The sequence below is a fragment of the Cervus canadensis genome, chromosome 9 (genome assembly GCF_019320065.1).
Source record: "Cervus canadensis isolate Bull #8, Minnesota chromosome 9, ASM1932006v1, whole genome shotgun sequence".
In the NCBI taxonomy this organism is placed as follows: Eukaryota; Metazoa; Chordata; class Mammalia; order Artiodactyla; family Cervidae; genus Cervus; species Cervus canadensis.
Window position 1 is genome coordinate 39,262,807 of NC_057394.1, and position 21,269 is coordinate 39,284,075.

General features: G+C 36.5%; 1 protein-coding gene across 5 annotated transcripts in view; it reads right to left on the reverse strand.

The window, feature by feature from the left end:
- The window catches only part of PIBF1 (progesterone immunomodulatory binding factor 1), a 223,084-nt gene that overhangs the window by 63,431 nt on the left and 138,384 nt on the right, over positions 1 to 21,269 (reverse strand). For all 5 annotated transcript variants that reach the window (XM_043477698.1, XM_043477701.1, XM_043477700.1 and 2 more), the window contains one exon: positions 6,495 to 6,597. In XM_043477698.1, the coding sequence (XP_043333633.1) occupies positions 6,495 to 6,597 (103 nt within the window). The remainder of the gene's footprint in view (positions 1 to 6,494; positions 6,598 to 21,269) is intronic.

Below are 21,269 nucleotides of genomic sequence, written 5' to 3' on the forward strand. Positions count from 1 at the left end.
TTTTTCTTCCAAGGAGCAAGCGTCTTTTAATTTCATGACTGGAGTCACCATCTGCAATGATTTTGGAGCCCCCCAAAATATTCTCTCACTGTTTCCATTGTTTCCCCATCTATTTGCCATGAAGTGATGGGACCAGATGCCATGATCCTAGTTTTATGAATGTTGAGTTTTAAGCCAACTTTTTAACTCTTCTCTTTCACTTTCACCAAGAAGCTTTTTAGTTCTATTTCACTTTCCGCCATAAGGGTGGTATCATCTGCATATCTGAGGTTATTGATATTTCTCCCAGCAATCTTGATTCCAGCTTGTGCTTCTTCAGCCCAGCGTTTCTCATGATGTACTCTGCATATAAGTTAAATAAGCAGGGTGACTATATACAGCCTTGATGTACTCCTTTCCCAATTTGGAACCAGTCAGTTGTTTCATGTCCAGTTCGAATTGTTGCTTCTTGACCTGCATATAGGTTTGTCAAGAGGCAGGTCAGGTGGTCTGGTATTCCCATCTCTTTCAGAATTTTCCACAGTTTGTTGTGATCCACACAGTCAAAGGCTTTAGCGTAGTCAATGAAGCAGAAGTAGGGGTTTTTCTGGAACTCTCTTGCTTTTTCTATGATCCAATGGATGTTGTGTTGGCAATTTGATCTTAGATTCCTCTGCCTTTTCTAAAGCCAGCTTGAACATCTGGAAATTCACTGTTCACGTACTGTTGAAGCCTGGCTTGGAGGATTTTGAGCATTACTTTGCTAGCATGTGAGATGAGCGCAGTTATGCAGTAGTTTGAACATTCTTTGGCATTGCCTTTCTTTTGGGATTGGAATGAAAACTGACCTTTTCCAGTCCTGTGGCCACTGCTGAGTTTTCCAAATTTGCTGGCATATTGAGTGTAGCACTTTAACAGCGTCATCTTTTAGGATTTGAAATAGCTCAACTGGAATTCCATCACCTCCACTAGCTTTGTTTGTAGTGATGCTTTCTAAGGCCCACTTGACTTCACATTCCAGGATATCTGACTCTAGTTGAGTGATCACACCATCGTGGTTATTTGGGTCATGAAGATCTTTTTTGTATAGTTCTTCTGTGTATTTTTGCCACCTCTTCTTAATATCTTCTGCTTCTGTTTGGTCCATACCATTTTCGTCCTTTATCGAGCTCATCTTTGCATGAAATATTCCCTTGGTATCTCTAATTTTCTTGAAGAGATCTCTAGTCTTTCCCATGCTATTGTTTTCCTCTATTTTTGTGCACTGAATACTGGGAAAGGCTTTCTTATCTTTCCTGCTATTCTTTGGAACTCTGCATTCAAATGGGTATATCTTGTATTTCTCCAAAAAAGACATACTAATGGCCAATAAACACACAAAATAATGCTTAGCATCATTAATTATAAGGTTAATACTAATTGAAATCACAATGAGACACCATTTCATACCCACTAAGATGGCTAGAATTTAGAAAAACCCAGGAAACAGAAAATATGCATTGGCAAGAATGTGAGAAACTGGAACCCTGAACATTGCTGATGGGAATGTAAATGGTGCAGTTGCTGTGAAAAACAGTTCCATGGTTCCTCAAAAAGTTAATAGAATTACCATGTGACCCAGTAATTCCACTCTTAGGTATGCACTCATAACTGAAAATATGTGTTCAAACAAACAAAAATGTACATGAACGTTCAGGGCTATTTACAATAGGCAAATGATGGAAATGATAAATGTCCACCACTGGTGAACAGATAAACAAAATGTGAAATATTTGCACAATGGAATATTACTCAGCCATAAAAAATTAAGTTCTGATAGTGCAACATACTAATATATGAACCTTGAAAACATTATGCTGAGAGAAGTCAGACACACAAAGGCACATTTTGCATGATTCTATTTACATGAAGCATGTAGAACAGGCAAATCCATAGAGACAGAAAGCACATTAGAGGTTTCCAGGGGCTGGAGGGAAGGGAGACTGAGGAGTGAGCACTGAGTGCGTTCATGTTTCTCTCTGGGTGACGTGAATGTTCTGGAAGTAAACAGTGGTGATGATTGTACATTACAAACATAACAAAATCTATTGAACTGTACAATTTAAAATATTTTGAATGGTGAATTTTATGTTATGTGAATTTTACCCCAGTAAAAAAAGAAAAGGGCTTCCCTGATAGCTCAGCTGGTAAAGAATCTGCCTGCAATGCAGGAGACCCCAGTTCTATTCCTGGGTCGGGGAGATCCGCTGGAGAAGGGATAAGGCTATGCACTCCAGTATTCTTGGGCTTCCCTTGTGGTTCAGCTGGTAGAGAATCTGCCTGCAATGCAGGAGACCTGGGTTTGATCCCTGGGTCGGGAAGATCCCCTGAGAAGGGAAAGGCTACCCACTCCAGTATTCCTGGGCTTCCCTTGTGGTTCAGCTGGTAAAGAATCTGCCTGCAATGCGGGAGACCTGGGTTTGATCCCTGGGTCGGGAAGATCCCCTGGAGAAGGGAAAGGCTACCCAGTGAACCCTTCCAGTTTATTTTTGGCTGTAGTAGCATGATGGAGAAATATGTTTCAGTCTTTACTCTTGTTGAGAATAGATAGTCAGACATGTGGAAAAAAAAAAAAAAAAGACCAAAAAACCCAAACAACAAAAAGGTAAAATAACATTTTGTAACATACAGAAGTGAAAAGAATTTATCTCCAGTGGACCTACTTTATAAATATTGTTAAAAGAAGTATATCAACCAGAAGCAATATGATGCCAGATGGAAATTTGGATTTACACAAAGGAATAAAGAACACCTTTGTTGAAGATCAGTTAAAAATCTATGTGTGAGTCTGTCCCTGGTCTCTCTGTTCCAGTTATCTTTGTCTTTATGTCATTACCACATCATCTTCATTACTGCAGCTTTATAATGTCTTGAAAGTAGATGGTACTGGTCTTCCAATTGTGTTCAAAGCTTTTTGGCTCTTCTGTGTCCTTTCCACACAAGCATTAAAAATGGATCATAAATTTAAACTATGAAAGATCTATAGGACTACATAGACAAAAACTCTAACCACGAGTTAGGCAAAGATATTTTAGATACAACATACAAAACCAGTCTAAAAAGAGTGAACTGAAAAAATGGACAAGATAAAAACTTCTGCTCTTTGAAAATCAGCATTAAGAGATGGAAAGACAGGCCATGGAGTGGGAGAAAATAAGTAGAAACCATATAGCTGATAAGAGACTTGTATCTAGAATACACAAACAATTCTCAAAATTCATTAATAAGAAAATAATCTGATATAATGGGCAAAAAATCTGAACAGACACTTCTCCCAGTAAGAGAAACAAAGAGCAAAGATGAATCATTGTGAAAATGCAAATTAAAACCACTATGAGAATGGGGTAAACTTAAAAAGACTGACCATATCAAATCATTGCAAGGATGTAGAGGAACCAGAACTTTTATATGCTGTTAGTGGAGAAAACAGATAGTATGAACATTTGGAAAACAGTTTGGCAGGTTCTTAAAACATTAGATACCTACCACACAATCCAGCTATTCCACTCCCAGGCATTTACCCCGGAGAAACAGAAACATATGTTTATATAAAGACTTGTACATGGATGTTCATATCAGCTTTATTGACAATAGGTTAAAAACTAGAAATAACCTAAATATCTATCAAGAAGTGAATGGATGAACAACTGTGGTAAATTAATACAATGGAATGTTCCTCAGCAATGTAAAAGGAATGGACTGTGGACAAATCTTGAAATAATTATGCGGAATGAAAGAAGACAAGACAAAAAAAAATAGTGTGTGCATATTATATACATAAGGCTTCCCCAGTTGCTCATGCATATATACTCAACTTACATAAAAGTCTAGGAAATGCAAACTAATCTACAGTGATATAACGCAAATCAGTGTGGCTTAGGGACAAGGATGGGGGTGGGGAGGGCTGGGCCAGGGATTCCCAAGGGACACAAGGAAACATCGGCAGTGACACATCTGTTCACTGTCTTTGTTTTGGTGATGGTTTCATGGTTATTCACGTCAGTGACATTGTACAGATTAAACCTGCACAGATTAGTTTACATCAATTATGACTCAATAAAGCTGCTATAAAAGGAGTATCTGTTTTCATTTTGAATATTTTTCAGCACTTTGATTTAGACAATTCATTTATGCATAATCTCAGATATAATTTGAATAACATACAAATTAATGTTAATTTTAAATATTAGTCAGTTGATTTTCATCTCTGTATTAATTCTCAGATACTCCAATGTGTTTAATTATATATAACTTACTCAAAAGAATACAGATCCTGAGAGACTGTCCTTCCTGTTTTTTCAACATCTATCATGAATAGGTATAGAAGCAATCTAATATTATCACTTTTCAGCTAATTAGTTTATGGAATTCTTTTTCAATTAAAGAAAAGTTTTGTAAGGCAAGAAAAAGTAAAATCCATGGAATATATCAAATTCTAATACTTTTTTTCAATTGCAAGGGAAAAAGTATATATCACAGTCAGTAGAAACCTTTTTAGGGTTACTGATTCTCTATAAGTCTTATGAAAAAATTTCAAACACACACAAAAGTACAGAACTGAATAGTGAATCTATATGTACCTGTCACCAAGCTTCAATCATTATCAACATTTTGAGATTATCTATTGAGCTCCTCCCCTACATTTTTATGGAACATGAATTCCAGGCATCATATCATATCATATCATAAATATTTCAATATTTTCACATCTTTTTCTAATATAAGCCAACAGTGTTTTAAAAAACTGCTTCAGACAAAGTGAATTATACTTCATTAAAGAGTATTTCTTTAATGACTTAATTTCTTATACTTCTTCCCTACTATTTTATAGGAGTGTGAACCCATTTAGAAATTTTTATTTCAATTAAGTACTCAGGAAGATTTTTTTTTAAAAAAGCAATATAAAGACATATGTATAAGTTTATATGAATTTCAGTACTTTTAAAAGAAATATTTTCGATAGGTTATTCTGAAATTAAAACAAACATGAGGGATCTAGAATACACTAACAAAAAGAGGTTCATTTGCTTCTTCAGTAATTCTCTTATTTATATATCCTTCCATGGTTCCAGCTGGTGATGTGGTGGAGCGGGCTTGTAGGTTTGTGAGAGACGGCTGGTAACGCTTTCTTAATTTTGTGAGGAGGTTGTTAAACATCACTATTATTAAGTATTATGTAGATTCATAATAAAGCAAACTTCATTAAAAAATTCAAACACTCAACAATTTTAATTTTACTATCATCTATGCTTTTTAGTTTACATTTCTGTTGTATCTGTGTGGTTAGTAGCATCATATGTGCTACTGAGCATCTTTTCTCTACTTTGTGCTCTGTAATGTTATTTTGGAGACCTGAAGCTAGTCACGGGAGGAATATTTATGCATGAGACATAAGCAAATGCTACACATCAGAGCAATCCCTCAAACCCCTGCCAATGTGAGGGCCAATGTGACCAGTGGCCAGCACAACACTGCTTCTGCCCTGAACATTAACCATGAATTAGGTACTGTACTCACATGAAGTCTGTCTTGTCTTGAAATTTGAGCATAAAGATCTTCCTAATGCTGTAGTATCAAAAGCACATTACATAGAAGGCCTTTCTCCTTTGCTTTTCCCTTCTCTTCTTTTCACAGCTATTTGTAAGGCCTCCTCAGACAGCCATTTTGCTTTTTTGCATTTCTTTTCCATGGGGATGGTCTTGATCTCTGTCTCCTGTACAATGTCACAAACCTCTGTCCATAGTTCATCAGGCACTTTCAGATCTAGTCCCTTAAATCTATTTCTCACTTCCACTGTATAGTCCTAAGAGATTTGATTTAGGTCATACCTGAATGGTCTACTGGTTTTCCCTACTTTCTTCAATTTAAGTCTGAATTTGGCAATAAGCACAGGAGAAAAGGAAAGATATTCCCATTTGAATGCAGAGTTCCAAAGAATAGCAAGGAGAGATAAGAAAGCCTTCCTCAGTGATCAATGCAAAGAAATAGAGGAAAACAATAGCATGGGAAAGACTAGAGAACTCTTCAAGAAAATTAGAGATACCAAGGGAACATTTCATGCAAAGACAGGCTTGATAAAGGACAGAAATAGTATGGACCTAACAGAAGCAGAAGACATTAAGAAGAGGAAGTCAAAAAGCAAATATTATTTTAAAAATGAGGCTTTAGTTTAAAACTTAAAATACCACCAAAATTTGCTAAACTTGATTTGCCAGTATATATTTTCAGAAATCAAAGCTTTGTCTGTCTAGCCTGCATTTATATTTAGTCTGGGTATTTAATCTCTTTTTTTGATCTTAGGTTTTACCATACACTTTAAGTTGCTTTATTCAGTTAGTTTTCATAGACTGTAAAATCATTTTGTACTAGTAAACAGCTTATTTTGAAACTGCTCAGAAAATACACAAAGGAGTAACAAGGAATTATAATCAACACTGTGATTCTTTATATGTGTTTCATTTGTTTAGGTTATTTACCTCTTGCGAAAGCTGTGTTACTTGGTTCTTTTGATGGTCCAGGTCTTTTAAAACCAACGAGTTTTGCTTTTGTAACTGAAGCACTCTTCTTGCCAAGTGGACACTAGAATGGAATAAGAAAATCAATATGTACAAAAGAGGACTACTACCTCAAACATTAAAAATGTGTCTGTATGCTTGAAAACTGACCGTCTCCTAATAATACTTAAATATTAACAGGAATAAATATTGAGTCAAATAATATTCTCTGGTGTCAACAGTAGAAGACCAACATCCCAACAACTCAGAATTTTGAAAGTAACATTAAAAATCTTCATGATAATGCAACTGTGATATGTTGATTATCACAGTAATAGTTTCTACCCCTTGCTATAAAAGTGGAGAGTTACATTGTGATATCTGCTTGAAAAGACTGCAAGAAAGCAATTTACAGCTATTCTCCATTTTTTATAAAAATTTCCCTTTTACAAACAAATAAGGCAATTAGTTGAAACAATAATAACCTTGCACTTTGAAAAGCATCAGTGTTTTCCGCAGACAACATAATGCATTTCATAACAAAAAACACAACTGAAAAGCTTTTCTACTGAAAATAGAGATGGAAAACATGTAGGAAAAGTAGAGACAGATGTCTAATAGTAAAGGTAAAGATTCTGTACTAAAAGAAATCAATAAAAGATCACACTGTGATCACACATCACAACTTATTTACTGAGTGTAATCTTCAGTATTTAAAATCACATTAAATGAAAAATGTCCGAATTCCACTTTTAAGACACAACGGAAAAAAAAAAAAAAAAGCTCAGCTATAAAATCGTTCCTCCTAGCCACTGGGGCACAGTGCTTTAAAAAACTGCTAAAAATGCTGAGAAGACTTGTTCTGTAATTCCAGAAACTTAAAAATTTAATATTTATTACATTTTCATAGTCCATGAGCTTAGTCCATTAATCCCAGAACATCAAGATCTGCAGAAATTGAGAAGACATGACGTTCTACAATGACAAGAAGAAAAATATTTTCGTTCTAACTCAAATTATAGGGCATACATAATTCCATTGTATTTTAAATACTTCCTAAATTAGAGGTACCAAGGGAACATTTCATGCTAGATGGGTTCGATAAAGGACAGAAATGGTATGGACCTAACAGAAGCAGAAGATATTAAGAAGAGGTGGCAAGAACACACAGAAGAACTGTACAAAAAAGATCTTTACGACCCAGATAATCACGATGATGTGATCACTCACCTAGAGCCAGACATCCTGGTATGTGAAGTCAAGTGGGCCTTAGAAAGCATCACTACGAACAAAGCTAGTGGAGGTGATGGAATTCCAGTTGAGCTATTTTAAATCCTAAAGAAGATGCTGTTAAAGTGCTGCACTCAACATGCCAGCAAATTTGGAAAACTCGGCAGTGGCCAAAGGACTGGAAAAGGTCAGTTTTCATTCCAATCCCTAAGAAAGGCAATGCCAAACAATGCTCAAACTACCGCACAATTGCACTCATCTCATACTCTAGTAAAGTAATGCTCAAAATTCTCGAAGCCAGACTTCAACAGTACGTGAACCGTGAACTTCCAGATGTTCAAGCTGGTTTAGAAAAGGCAGAAGAACCAGAGATCAAATTGCCAACATCCATTGGATCACTGAAAAAGCAACAGAGTTCCAGAAAAACATCTATTTCTGCTTTATTGACTCTGCCAAAGCCTTTGACTGTGTGGATCACAATAAACTATGGAAAATTCTGAAAGAGATAGGAATACCAGACCACCTGACCTGCCTCTTGAGAAACCTGTATGCAGATCAGGAAGCATCAGTTAGAACTGGACATGGAACAACAGACTGGTTCCAAATAGGAAAAGCAGTACGTCAAGGCTGTATATTGTCACCCTGCTTATTTAACTTATATGCACAGTACATCATGAGAAATGTTTGGCTGGAAGAAGCACAAGCTGGAATCAAGACTGCCGGGAGAAATATCAATAACCTCAGATATGCAGATGACACCGCCCTTATAGCAGAAAGTGAAGAGGAACTAAAAAGCCTCTTGATGAAAGTGAAAGAGGAGAGTGAAAAAGTTGGCTTAAAGCTTAGCATTCAGAAAACTAAGATCATGGCATCCGGTCCCTTCACTTCATGGGAAATAGATGGGGAAAACAGTGGAAACAGTGTCAGACTTTATTTTTTGGGCTCCAAAATCACTGCAGATGGGTGACTGCAGCCATGAAATTAAAAGACGCTTACTCCTTGGAAGGAAAGTTATGACCAACTTAGATAGCATATTAAAAAGCAGAGACATTACTTTGCCAACCAAGGTCCGTCTGGTCAAGGCTATGGTTTTTCCAGTGGTCATATATGGATGTGAGAGTTGGACTGTGAAGAAAGCTGAGCACCGAAAAACTGATGCTTTTGAACTGTGGTGTGGGAGAAGACTCTTGAGAATCCCTTGGACTGCAAGGAGATCCAACCAGTCCATCCTAAAGGAGATCAGTCCTGGGTGTTCATTGGAAGGACTGATGCTGAAGCTGAAACTCCAATACTTTGGCTACCTCATGCGAAGAGCTGACTCATTTGAAAAGACCCTGATGCTGGGAGGGATTGGGGGAGGAGGAGAAGGGGACGACAGAGGATGAGATGGCTGGATGGCATCACCGACTCGATGGGCATGGGTTTGGGTAAACTCCAGGAGTTGGTGATGGACAGGGAGGCCTGGCGTGTTGCAGTCCATGGGGTCGCAAAGAGTCGGACACGACTGAGTGACTGAACTGAACTGAACTGAACATCAGAAAAAGGAATTCATACAAAACTCTGGAAAAAAAATTGCTAAATATCACCCTATATTACTATTTCTAAGAACCTGTTATTCCAAATGATGAGTTCTTTTGTTATACAGTGAACTGGGTAGCTCACTTAGGTATGCTCATATCTGACTTTCTATCCTTGCGATGCCTAAAACTTTGCCTTAATAACCAACTGAAGTTAGAGATGGAAAACACACAGTCTTTCTGTGCCTGACAATCATTTTTCACAAAAAAAAACAGCTTTACTAACATAAAATTTCCTTGATATGTAATTTACAATACCATAAATCCCATCAATTTAAACAATTCAATAGCTTTTAGTATATTTAGAGTTGTACAACTATCACTATAATTTAGTTTTAGAATATTGTCATTACTCCTCCCCACTCAAAAAAAATGTGTATCCATTAGCATTACTCCCTTTCCTCCCTGTTCAGTCTGAGGGAATCACTCATTTACTTTCTTCCTTTATTGATTTTTAAGGTATTTGCAGTTTAGTTAAGTTTAGTCGCTCAATCGTGTCCGACTCTTTGCAACCCTATGCATTGCAGCATGCCAGGCTTCCTTGTCCATCACCAACTCCCAGAGTTTACTCAAACTCATGTCCATTGTGTCAGTGATGCCATCCAACCATCTCATCCTCTGTTGACCCCTTCTCCTCTTGCCCTCAGTCTTTGCCAGCATCAGGGTCTTTTCCAAAGAATCAGTTCTTCACATTAAGTGGCCAAAGTGTTGGAGTTTCAGCTTCAGCATCAGTTCTTCCAATGAATATTCAGGATTGATTTGCTTGAGGATGGACTGGTTGGATCTCCTTGCAGTCCATGGGACTCTCAAGAGTCTTCTCCAACAAACACAGTTCAAAAGCATCTTCAGTGCTCAGCTTTCTTTATAGTCCAACTCTCACATCCATACATGACTACTAGAAAAACCATAGCTTTGGCTAGACGGACCTTTGTCAGCAAAGTATTGTCTCTGCTTTGTAATATGCTGTCTAGGTTGATCATTGCTTTTCTTCTAAGGAGCAAGCATCTTTTAACTTCATGGCTGGAGTCACCATCTGCAGTGATTTTGGAGCCCGCCAAAACAAAGTCTCTCACTGTTTCCATTGTTTCCCCATCTATTTGCCATGAAGTGATGGGACTGGATGCCATCATCTTCGTTTTCTGAATATTGAATTTTAAGCCAGCTTTTTCACTCTCTTCTTTCACTTTCATAAGAGGCTCTTTAGTTCTTCTTCACTTTCTGCCATAAGGGTGGTGTCATGTTATTGATATTTCTCCCCGCAATCTTGATTCCAGCTTGTGCTTCCTCCAGCCCAGCATTTCTCATGATGTACTCTGCATATAAGTTAAATAACCAGGGTGACAATATACAGCCTTGATGTATTCCTTTCCTGATTTGGAACTAGTCAGTTGTTCCATGTCCAGTTCTAACTGTTGCTTCTTGGACCTGCATACACATTTCTCAGGAGGTAGGTAAGGTGGTCTGGTATTCCCATCTCTTTAAGAATTTTCCACAGTTTGTTGTTTATGGCTACTGTATACTCAGTCCCCCAATATATATCAAGTTCCCTAAAATCTGACTTTAAAATAAGATAGAGATCTTCTTCAAATAAGTCTTAATGCTAATTTTATGTTAAGTTTACATTTTAAATCTGTTGACTCATCTTTGCAAACATAAGTATTACATATCATTAGCTATGTCTTTTTATTAGGTTAATTTAAAAACTTTGCAGTCACTTCATTCATACTTTCATTCTCTTTTTCTCATTCTTCATACATGTTAAATCAACTCTTTTATCTTTCTGTCTCCCACAGAACTCAGTATTAGGGTCTTTTTTGACATGGCAATTTCTTAATAAATATATGTTGGTCATACGGATCATATTTGTGTAGTGTTCAGTATATGATAAAGAATACAATCAAACACTATTACACAGAAACAGTTATTGATGAGATTAAGTGGAATAAAGGATGCACAAAAATAATGAGATGCAAAGGTCACCCATTACTAACATTTTCAAGCAGTTAAAGACTTGAAGACATCAAGTTTAATAATATTAAACAGCTCATTGGTTTCGGAGCTTTTTGTTTTGTTTGGGAATTGCCTAATGCTCTTATGCAGATATGGTGTGATACCACTTATCAATGTAAAATACCACGTAACACAAACCACTGAATTCAAGAAATTCTTGGTATGCTGGTGCTTAAGCCCTAACACCAAAGCTATCACTACCTTGAATTTCCCTGCTTTAGGCAGGAGGATTCTGAGGGAGAAAAATCTACTCTAAATAGAAGGAAGGTATCTTACAGTTTCTTGAAATCACCCAGAAATGTGTTCTACAGTGTTTCAATCGATAGTTCATACTACTATTTTATTGAGAAAACCTTTCTAAGAACTGATGCTGATGGGAACAACTGTGACTATTACTATGAAAGCTAATATTGCTGTTTATGACCAATGTTTAGAAAATGATAGACACTGCGGTACAATTGGTCTACAACTGACCCACTGATCATGTTTTAAAAATTCACTTCCAAGTCAGTAGTAAGGACATCAGAATACATCTTCTCACAGATTATTAGAAATTATGTTAAAGTTCTCAAATTGCCCTTAACAACCCTTGTTCTAGGAAAAAAAGAAAAAGAATATAGTATCAAGAATAAAAAAATACTGTGAGATACTTTTTCTTCAAAAAATAAAATATTTAAGCACACAGAACACTCAGGAGAAACAATAAGTAAAAATTTTCATAATTATAATACTTGCAGTTAAACTTTTAACAAATGATAAAAAGAAAATTAGTATTTTTTTCTCTGGATCATGAATATCAATGACTGCAGAAAAGCAAGCTGAGTTGGAAGAAACATATTTATTAATTAATTCAATAAAATAATCATGAACATTCTCTTTTAACAAAGATTTATTAAAAACCTATCATCTACCTAGGTACTAGGATTTCTCAATTTCTTCCTGGAGGAGCTAACTGTCACCTGAGGAAGATGGGCAAGTAAAAAAAAAAATTATAGTAGTACATTAAATAATATAAACGGCCACAATGAAGAATGAAAACTAACTAATGCAGTGACAAAAGAGAGAAACTGCATTCTGGGTAGAGTGAAAAGCAGAAGTGAAAAATGTTCTGCTGGAGAAAATTGAAAGCAGTATGGTATGGATTGGAGCTTCCCGAGTAGCTCAGCAGTAAAGAATCTGTTGCAATACACAAGAGGCAAGAGAAGCAAGTTTGATCCCCGGGTTGGGAAGATCCCCTGGAGGAGGGCATGGCAACCCACTCCAGTATTCTTGCCAGAAAAATATCATAGGCAGAGGAGCTTGGCGGGCTACAGCCCATGAGGTCACAAAGAGTTGGACATGACTGAAGCGAGTGAGCATGTATATAAGACACTTTCCATGTGACAGTGTGTGAATATAACATATATGTATATATATGTATACATGTATATATAAATATATGTGAGTGGCAAAGAGTTGGACACGATTGAGCAACTAAACACACACACATACACACACAGACATATAATCTGCTTGAGTACATCCTCAGTTATTTCCCCCTAATAGGGATTCATATCAAAAAGTTTGGAGACCACTGTTCTAGGCCAGTTTTGTCCAACAGAATATAATACAAGCTACATATGCAATTTAAATTTTCTATTAGACACATTAAAAAGGTACAAAGCCTTTACTTCATGATACCAAAAATTATCTCAAAGTGGATCAAAGACTTATACGAAAGAGTTAAAAGTATAAATTCTTAGAAGAAAACACAGAAGAAAATCTTCATGAACTTAGATCTGGAAAAAGATCCTCAGATATGGCACCAAAAGTACAAATGACAAAAGAAGAAGCAAACTGGACTGAATCAAAATTAAAATGTTGTGTGCTTCAAAAGACACCATCAAGAAAGTGAAAAGAGGGACTTCCTTGGTGGTCCAGTGGTTAAGAATTCACTTGCCAATGCAGATGACATGGGTTCAATCCCTGGTCCAAGAAGATCCCACAAGTCATGGAGCAAATAAGCCCACATGCTATCACTACTGAAGCCTGTGAGCTCTAGAACCCGTGTTGCACAACATAGATGCCACCTCAATGAGAAGCCCGTGCACCACAATGAAGAGTAGCTCCCATTCGCTGCAGCTAGAGAAAGTCCATGCATAGCAACAAAGAGCCTGGGCAGCCAAAAATAAATAAAAAAATTCAAAATACATATAATAATATGATAAGGGACTTGGAGATACCAAGGGAACATTTCATGCAAAGGTGGGCACAATAGAGGACAGAAATGATATGGACCTAACAGAAGCAGAAGATGTTAAGAAGAGGTGGCAAGAATACACAGAAGAACTATACAAAAAAGATCTTCATGACCTAGATGACCATGATGGTGTGATCACTCACCTAGAGCCAGACATCCTGGTACGTGAAGTCAAGTGGGCCTTAGGAAGCATCACTATAAGCAAAACTAGTGGAGGTGATGGAATTCCAGCTGAGCTATTTCAAATCCTAAAAGATGATGCTGTGAAAGTGCTGTGATCAATATGCCAGCAAATTTGGAAAACTTGGCAGTGGCGATAGGACTAGAAAAGGTCAGTTTTCATTCCAATCCCAAAGAAAGGCAATGCCGAAGAATGCTCAAACTACTGCACAATTGCACTCATCTCACACGCAAGCAAGTAATGCTCAAAATTCTCCAAGCTAGGCTTCAATAGTATGTGAACCAAGAACGTCCAGATGTTCAAGCTGGATTTAGAAAAGGCAGAGGAACGAAAGAAAGTGAAGTTGCTCAGTTGTGTCCGACTCTTTGCGACCCCATGGACTGTGGCCCACCAGGGTTCTCTATCCATGGGATTTTCCAGGCAATAATACTGGAGTGGGTTGCCATTTCCTTCTCCAGGGGATCTTCCTGACCCAGAGATTGAACCCAGGTACCCCGCATTGCAGGCAGATGCTTTACCCTCTGAGCTACCAGGGAAGCCCCAGAAAAGGCAGAGGAACCAGAGATCAAATTGCCAACATCTGCTGGATCATAGAAAAAGCAAGAGAGTTCCAGAAAAACCTCTACTTCTGCTTCATTGACTATGCTAAAGCCTTTGACTGTATGGATCACAACAAACTGTGGAAAATTCTTAAAAAGATGGGAATACCAGATCACCTTACCTTCCTCCTTAGAAACCTGTATGCAGGTCAAGAAGCAACAGTTAGAACCAGACATGGAACAATAGACTGACTTCAAACTGGGAAAGGAGTACGTCAAAGCTGTATATTGTCACACTGCTTATTTAACTTATATGCAGAGTACATCATGCGAAATGTCAGGCTGGAAGAAGTACAGGTTGGGATCAAGATTTTCAGGAGAAATATCAATAACCTCAGATATGCAGATGACACCACTCTTATGGCAGAAAGTGAAGAGGAACTAAAGAGCCTCTTGATGAAAGTGAAAGAAGAGAGTGAAAAGCTGGCTTAAAACTCAACATTCAAAAAGTGAAGATCATGGCATTTGGTCCCACCACTTCATGGCCAATAGATGGGGAAACAATGGAAAGAGTGAGACTTTTTCTTGGGCTCCAAAATCACTGCAGATGGTGACTCAAGTCATGAAATTAAAAGATGCTTGCTCCTTGGATGAAAAGCTATGACCAACCTAGATAACATATTAAAAAGCAGAGACATTACTTTGCTGACAAAGGTTCATCTAGCCAAAGCTATGGTTTTTCCAGTAGTCATGTATATATGTGAAAGTTGGACCATAAAGAAAGATGAGCACCAAAGAATTGATGCTGGTGTTGGAGTAGCCTCCTGAGACTCCCTTGTACAGCAAGGAGATCAGACCAGTCAATGATAAAAGAAATCAGTCCTGAATATTCATTGGAAGGACTGATGCTGAAGCTGAAGCTCCAATACTTTGGCTACCTTATGTGAAGAGCTGACTCTTTGGAAAAGACCCTAATGAAGGCAGGAGGAGAAGGGGATGACAGAGAATGAGATGGTTGGATAGCATCACTGACTTGCTGGACATGAGTTTGAGCAGGCTCCAGGAGTTGGTGATGCACAGGGAAGCCTGGCGCCCTGTAGTCCATGCTGTTACAAAGAGTATATTATGTTGAGTTATGTTCCTTCTATGCCTACTTTCTGCAGAGGTTTTTTTTTTTAAATTATAAATGGGTGTTGAATTTTGTTGAAAGCTTTCTCTGTATCAATTGAGATGATCATATGGTTTTATCTTTTAATTTGTTAATATGGTGCATCACATTGATTAATTTGTATATATTAAAGAGTCCTTGCATCCCTGGGATAAAGTCCACTTGATCATGATATATGATCTTTTTAATTTGTTGTTAGATTCTGTTTGCTAGAACTTTGTTGAGGATTTTTCCATCTACGTTCACCAGTGATATTGGCCTGTAACTGTCTTTTTTTGTGGTATCTTCGTCTGATTTTGGTATCAGGGTGATGGTGGCCTCGCAAAATGAGTTTTGGAGTTCTCCTTCCTCTGAAATTTTCTGGAAGACTTTGAGGATAAGTGTTAGCTCTTCCCTAAACTTTTGGCCGAATTCACCTGTGATCGCTTCTATATTTCAACCTCCTAAGTATTTAAATGTGGCATATTGCTGTGCTGAGTAGTTTGATGTTATGGGTGGAACATCATAAGGCATGGGATGTTATGCCTTTAGAAATGTGGGATATTAGAAGTCAGAAGAGAGGACGCCGATTTTAGCTTAACTGAAATTCAAGGCAAGAAAAATGAAGAATTGCTTAACTAAGCTGAGTTTATGTCTCCTTAACTACAATGCATGTACAATGAAAACAAGTGCTTATAGTGAGTTCTTTATAATGAGTAACCAGGGGTACAGTCAGGGAAAATGACTCCTGCTAAAGTTTGGTTGGTAGGCTATTTATTTATTCAGTACTGAACTCCTCAAGAAAGCATTGCTTTTACAGGCTCTTTGTTGGGATATTACAGTAGGTACAGCATTCAATTCTTCTTTATAATTACATAATTGCCATGTGATTCTTTTTACCTGCACCAAGATTAAATTTGACATTAACTAGAAACTAATACCACCAGAGTAGAGTTCTGTATTTAAATTTTAAACTAAATTTTTACCTGTTATATGCTAAAATTAATTCCTCATGGGTTATCTCTTAGCTTTCCTCAGCACCTCTTGACTCCAAATAAAAGTTACCATTTTGGATTTGTCAATGGATGTCAGTACTTCTGATTATCACACACAATTTCAAAGAAGCATAGCCCAGCCAAAGGAACATGATCGACCTTTACTCATATCTGAGTTATCAAAGCACAATGGGTGACTGACGCTCTGTCTTGAGTCCTTCAATACCGGATACTTCACTTAGTATTACCAAAACTTATATAACTAACTGAATATACTCAGATATCTCCTAATTAGCTACATACTCTGAAATAACATTTGGCTTTTTGATTTTTTTCAGTTTTAGAAGGTCAAAGTTCTGTCTCAGACACGAACTGGCATGAAGAAATGGTTAAAAAAAAGGGCACACAGGCCAGAATGATTTCAGCTTCAGAAAGCATCAGGTTGCTCCCTGCACTGTCCACTTTCTTGGAAGTTACAGGGACTAAATAAATAGTGGTATATTCTGATTACCTATAGTTTTATGTCTTTTTCTAGTTTTTCTGTAGGGTTAAACTTTCAAGTTGATTAGCAGTAGCTTTTTAAAGGACTATTCCTAAAACCAACCCAAAAGAAATAAGCACAACTCTTCTCTAAGGACAAAAATGAGAACTCACATATGTGAGAATAAAGGAGCAGAAAACAAAATTACTTTATGCTCAAAAGTCTGCTAGAGAAAAGAAAAGCTCCCTCTGTGTTATTTTTTCCTTTATTATAAAGATTAGTCTACTGTGAAAGTTTCAACTTAAAGCTCTTTATAAAACCAGACAGAAACTAAAACAAAAGTCAACAGTATGCAGTAAATCTTGCAATTTGAAAGGTTTAAAAACCCTCAGAAAAGTCTCCACATTCAGGTCTGCCAAAACAAATAGAGATGCACACACTAGGACCACGTTAGTGCCTGGGTGTTGCCCATTTAGTGTTACAAGCTAAAGAGCATAACCAAAACATGTAACCAGAAAATCTTGTTTGCTATTTTCAAAACAATCATGACCGAAACAAAAACATTACTTCAGATTTTCAAGTTTAGTCAAGTCAAGAAGAGCTTATTTTATTTTAATCTGCTTTAATTGTCTAAGCCCTTTTAACTTTCCATGACTTTGACCCAGAAAGCTTAATACAATAGTTATTGCTCATATCTCTCTTGAAAATTCAAACTGAGAGCAACCTTATTTAACAATTATAATGCATTTAGGATACATTTCTGTAATTTATTTTTCAAACTAATTTTGAAATGTTAGTTTTGTCACTTCTTTATGGGAAACTGCCATTATGATCTATGTTTTAAGAAACTGACTTATATCAAAGAATGTGAATCTCTAAATGAGTTTCATGTCCAGGGGTTGTTTCTACTAATTACTTCAAGAGGGTCTCATTACAATAAGACAAAATTGTTTTAAATGAAAATTCAAATTATGCCTCACCAGCATTTTTGGAACACTGGCTTTATCTCTAAAATCAATGGTTTGATCAATTTATTTTAAGAAACATTAACTAACATAACAAACTTCACTTGAACATCTACTTGATGCCAGGCATTCACTGTGATGAACTTTGCATCCATTTTCTCATTTTAATTTCATAATATGCCTTAAGTGGCAATAGGTAACTAGTGAAAATTTTCAGTGACTTGCCAATTTACTAACAGCAATATGGCACTCAAAAACAGAAGGCCTACAAACTAAAGTTTTGAATAACCATTAAAATTTATCTTTTTGAAGAATATCCAATGATATAAGAAAATGTTCAGGGTAAAATTAGAAGACAAAAAGTTAAACTTTTAAGTTACATACAATAACACCATAAATATTCAGAAAAATATATCTATCTGTATACATTTTTGAATGGTTATCTTTGGATAGCAGGATTACTGGTAATTTTACTAATATTCTAAAATAAACATGTATTATTTTTATAATCAGAAACCCCCTCCAATTAAGTGCTACCCTGAAATACCTAAATTGGTTGTTGAATATTGTTGTTAAGTCCCCAAGTTGTGTCTGACTCTCTTGCAACCCATTGGAATGTGGCTTGCCAGGCTCCTCTGTTCATGGGATTTCCCAGGCAAGAACACTGGAGAGGGCTGCCACTTCCTTCTCCAGAGGATCTTCCCTATCCAGGGATCGAACTTGCATCTCCTGCTTTGTTAGACGGATTCTTTACCACGAAGCTAACCAGGGAATTGGTTGTTGAATATATGAGATTTCAAATCAAACACTGTATGAATGGGGTATATTGTATAGCAGATGTGAAACAAGCTCCTTTGAAGTTTCAATACACTTTGTTATGGGCTGATGTATAATGGAAATTTTGTTATGCAAATATTTCACTGGCCATTCTGTTATTTTATAAGTCACCTTAAGCTTCCATTGTTTTAATTTCAAATGTGATGAATTAAATATAAATTTTCTAGAAGATTATATTGCTTTCATCTTTTTTTTTTTTTTTGGACTGGAGGATAACTTCTTTATAATGCTGTATTGGTTTCTGCCATACAACAATCTTAAATAAATTAAACCTAAAGCACAAAGCCATTTACTTCTTTACAAATATCCATTAGGAAATCAAATAAGGACTTTGCGAACTTCAGAAATGCATCAGATCCTCAAAAGGGATTTTCTTTGCCACGGGTCAACTTTGTGCGTACAGTAGGTACTCAGTAAAAGTTGTTGAATGAATGGGAAAAGGAATGCATAAATGTCCTCTTTGGCTCTCCAGACTTACTTTCCCTTCACTCCATTTAGATGACCTGAGAAGCACTTCCTCAAAATAACCCTCTGGTTCATCATGAGAAGAATGCCTGGCACCAGCTGGTAGGAGGTATTAATAGCATGCCCATTAGGCACTTGTTCAAGGCACATAGATAGCTCAGTGATAAAATCTTTAGAAATATTTGGACAGACAGTTAAGATTATGCAGAATATGAATCAGTTATGGTTCCTTATATTTCCAGTCTAAATAGTAAGAAATCAACATCTGTTTTGGAAATTCCAAAAAAAAATATTAAGGTAATAGTAATAATTGTTTTCAATTTTAGAATAACTCAGCATTTGGGGCTACCAAAAGAAACCTTACAAGAGAAAATTTTTTCTTCCTTGTGAACAAGATGCATGTGAAGGAACTGGATTCTAAAATAAAGATGATTATGGACTTTTTCCTTCAAATTTCAATTTTTAGCATTTTACCAATCATTTGCCACTGATAAAAAAAAAGTTGCTTGCCCATAAAATTACTTTTCTATTTTTCCCCTGGCATTATAATCTTCAAATACACAGATACTATGAAAATGACAAATTATCCTAGGTCACCCTTAGTGAACTTGGAGGGACTCGGGGAAGAATGTGAATGGAATGGGATTACACCCAATTTTTCAAATAATACATAATTTAGAAATACTTGCATCTTCACTAAACAGAATTAACCATTCCAGCTACAATTTTTTATCTAGTAGTCAACTATCCTTGATCTATTTAGTGTAACTAGTAGGAAAACACAAGTTCTAAGCATCTTTTTGTTACCTCTCATAAAATGACCTGTATCTTACATCACTTTTGATAGCCATAAAGACATGTTATCTTCTGAGCCAAAGCTTCTATAGAAGTATTAGAGTTAAGATTAATTCCTTTTCTTACTTAATATGTAATGTCTCTAAATGTTTAAATCAATTCATATAAAAACAGATAAACAAGCAGCTTTGAATCCTCAAATACTCAGATGAAGAGACAATGCTGTTAGCTATCTCACACCATGCTGGGTAGAAACAATGGAGAATAAACAAGAATAAGGTGTACTTGCTGACCTTGAGGATCTTTCCATCTGGCTGGGGAAGCAATATAGGAATAACAGCTAGCGAGATAAAGACAAATGCTTGTTATGTGGTTACATGGAAAATAGATGCTTATAGGCAGGGAGATATACTACCATCATTTTGGGTAGAGAGACAAATAAGGCTGGAGAAGTAGAGCTACATGGAAGGGCTCAGAAGTCTGATAGAAACATTTAGATTTGTTATGGTAGCAAATAGGACTCTTTTTGCAAAGCAGGATGAATTTAGGTGGGAGAAAGGAGTTAGGTCAACTAGAAAAGCAATTAATATAGGTACAATTTTCTCTTGGTATACTTTAAATAAATAGGATTTCACAAAATAACTAGTGGATCTTCTAAAAATTTTCTTGGTCTTCATAAAGTCTTTTATATTTTCAGTCACAATGTATCTGCTGGGCTTTCCTGATGACTCAGCAGTAAAAGAATCCTCCTACAATGTAGGAGTCATAGGACCCAGGGTTTTGATCCCTGGGTCGGGAAGATCCCCTGGGGAGGAAATGGCAACTCACTCCAGTATTCTTGCCTGGAAAACCCCATGGACAGAGGAGCCTGGTGGGCTATAGTCCATGGGGTTGCAGAGAGTCAGACTCTACTGAGTGAGTAGTGCATATATGCTAGCTCTCTATCTCTCTCTCTTTCTCTCTCTCTCTTTCAAGTATAAGTCAAGGAATGTATGCAGTCGAATATGAAACAAGGGAACAAAGGAAACACATTTGCTAATTTTAACCTGAAAAAATTTAAATGCTGCCATTATCATTGAATCCAATTCGAGGAAAATTCTAATGTACACTTACAGTCTACTTAAAAATACATGAAAGGCATGATTATTACTTACTATGCTATGTTTCATGAGCAATGTAATATTTATGCATAAGAAGAAATACAGTAACTTTGTCACTCCACTTAGTACATTATCAAAAAGCAGAATGTAATTACATCTAGCTTGACTAGATAAGTAAACAAATATATATTGATCT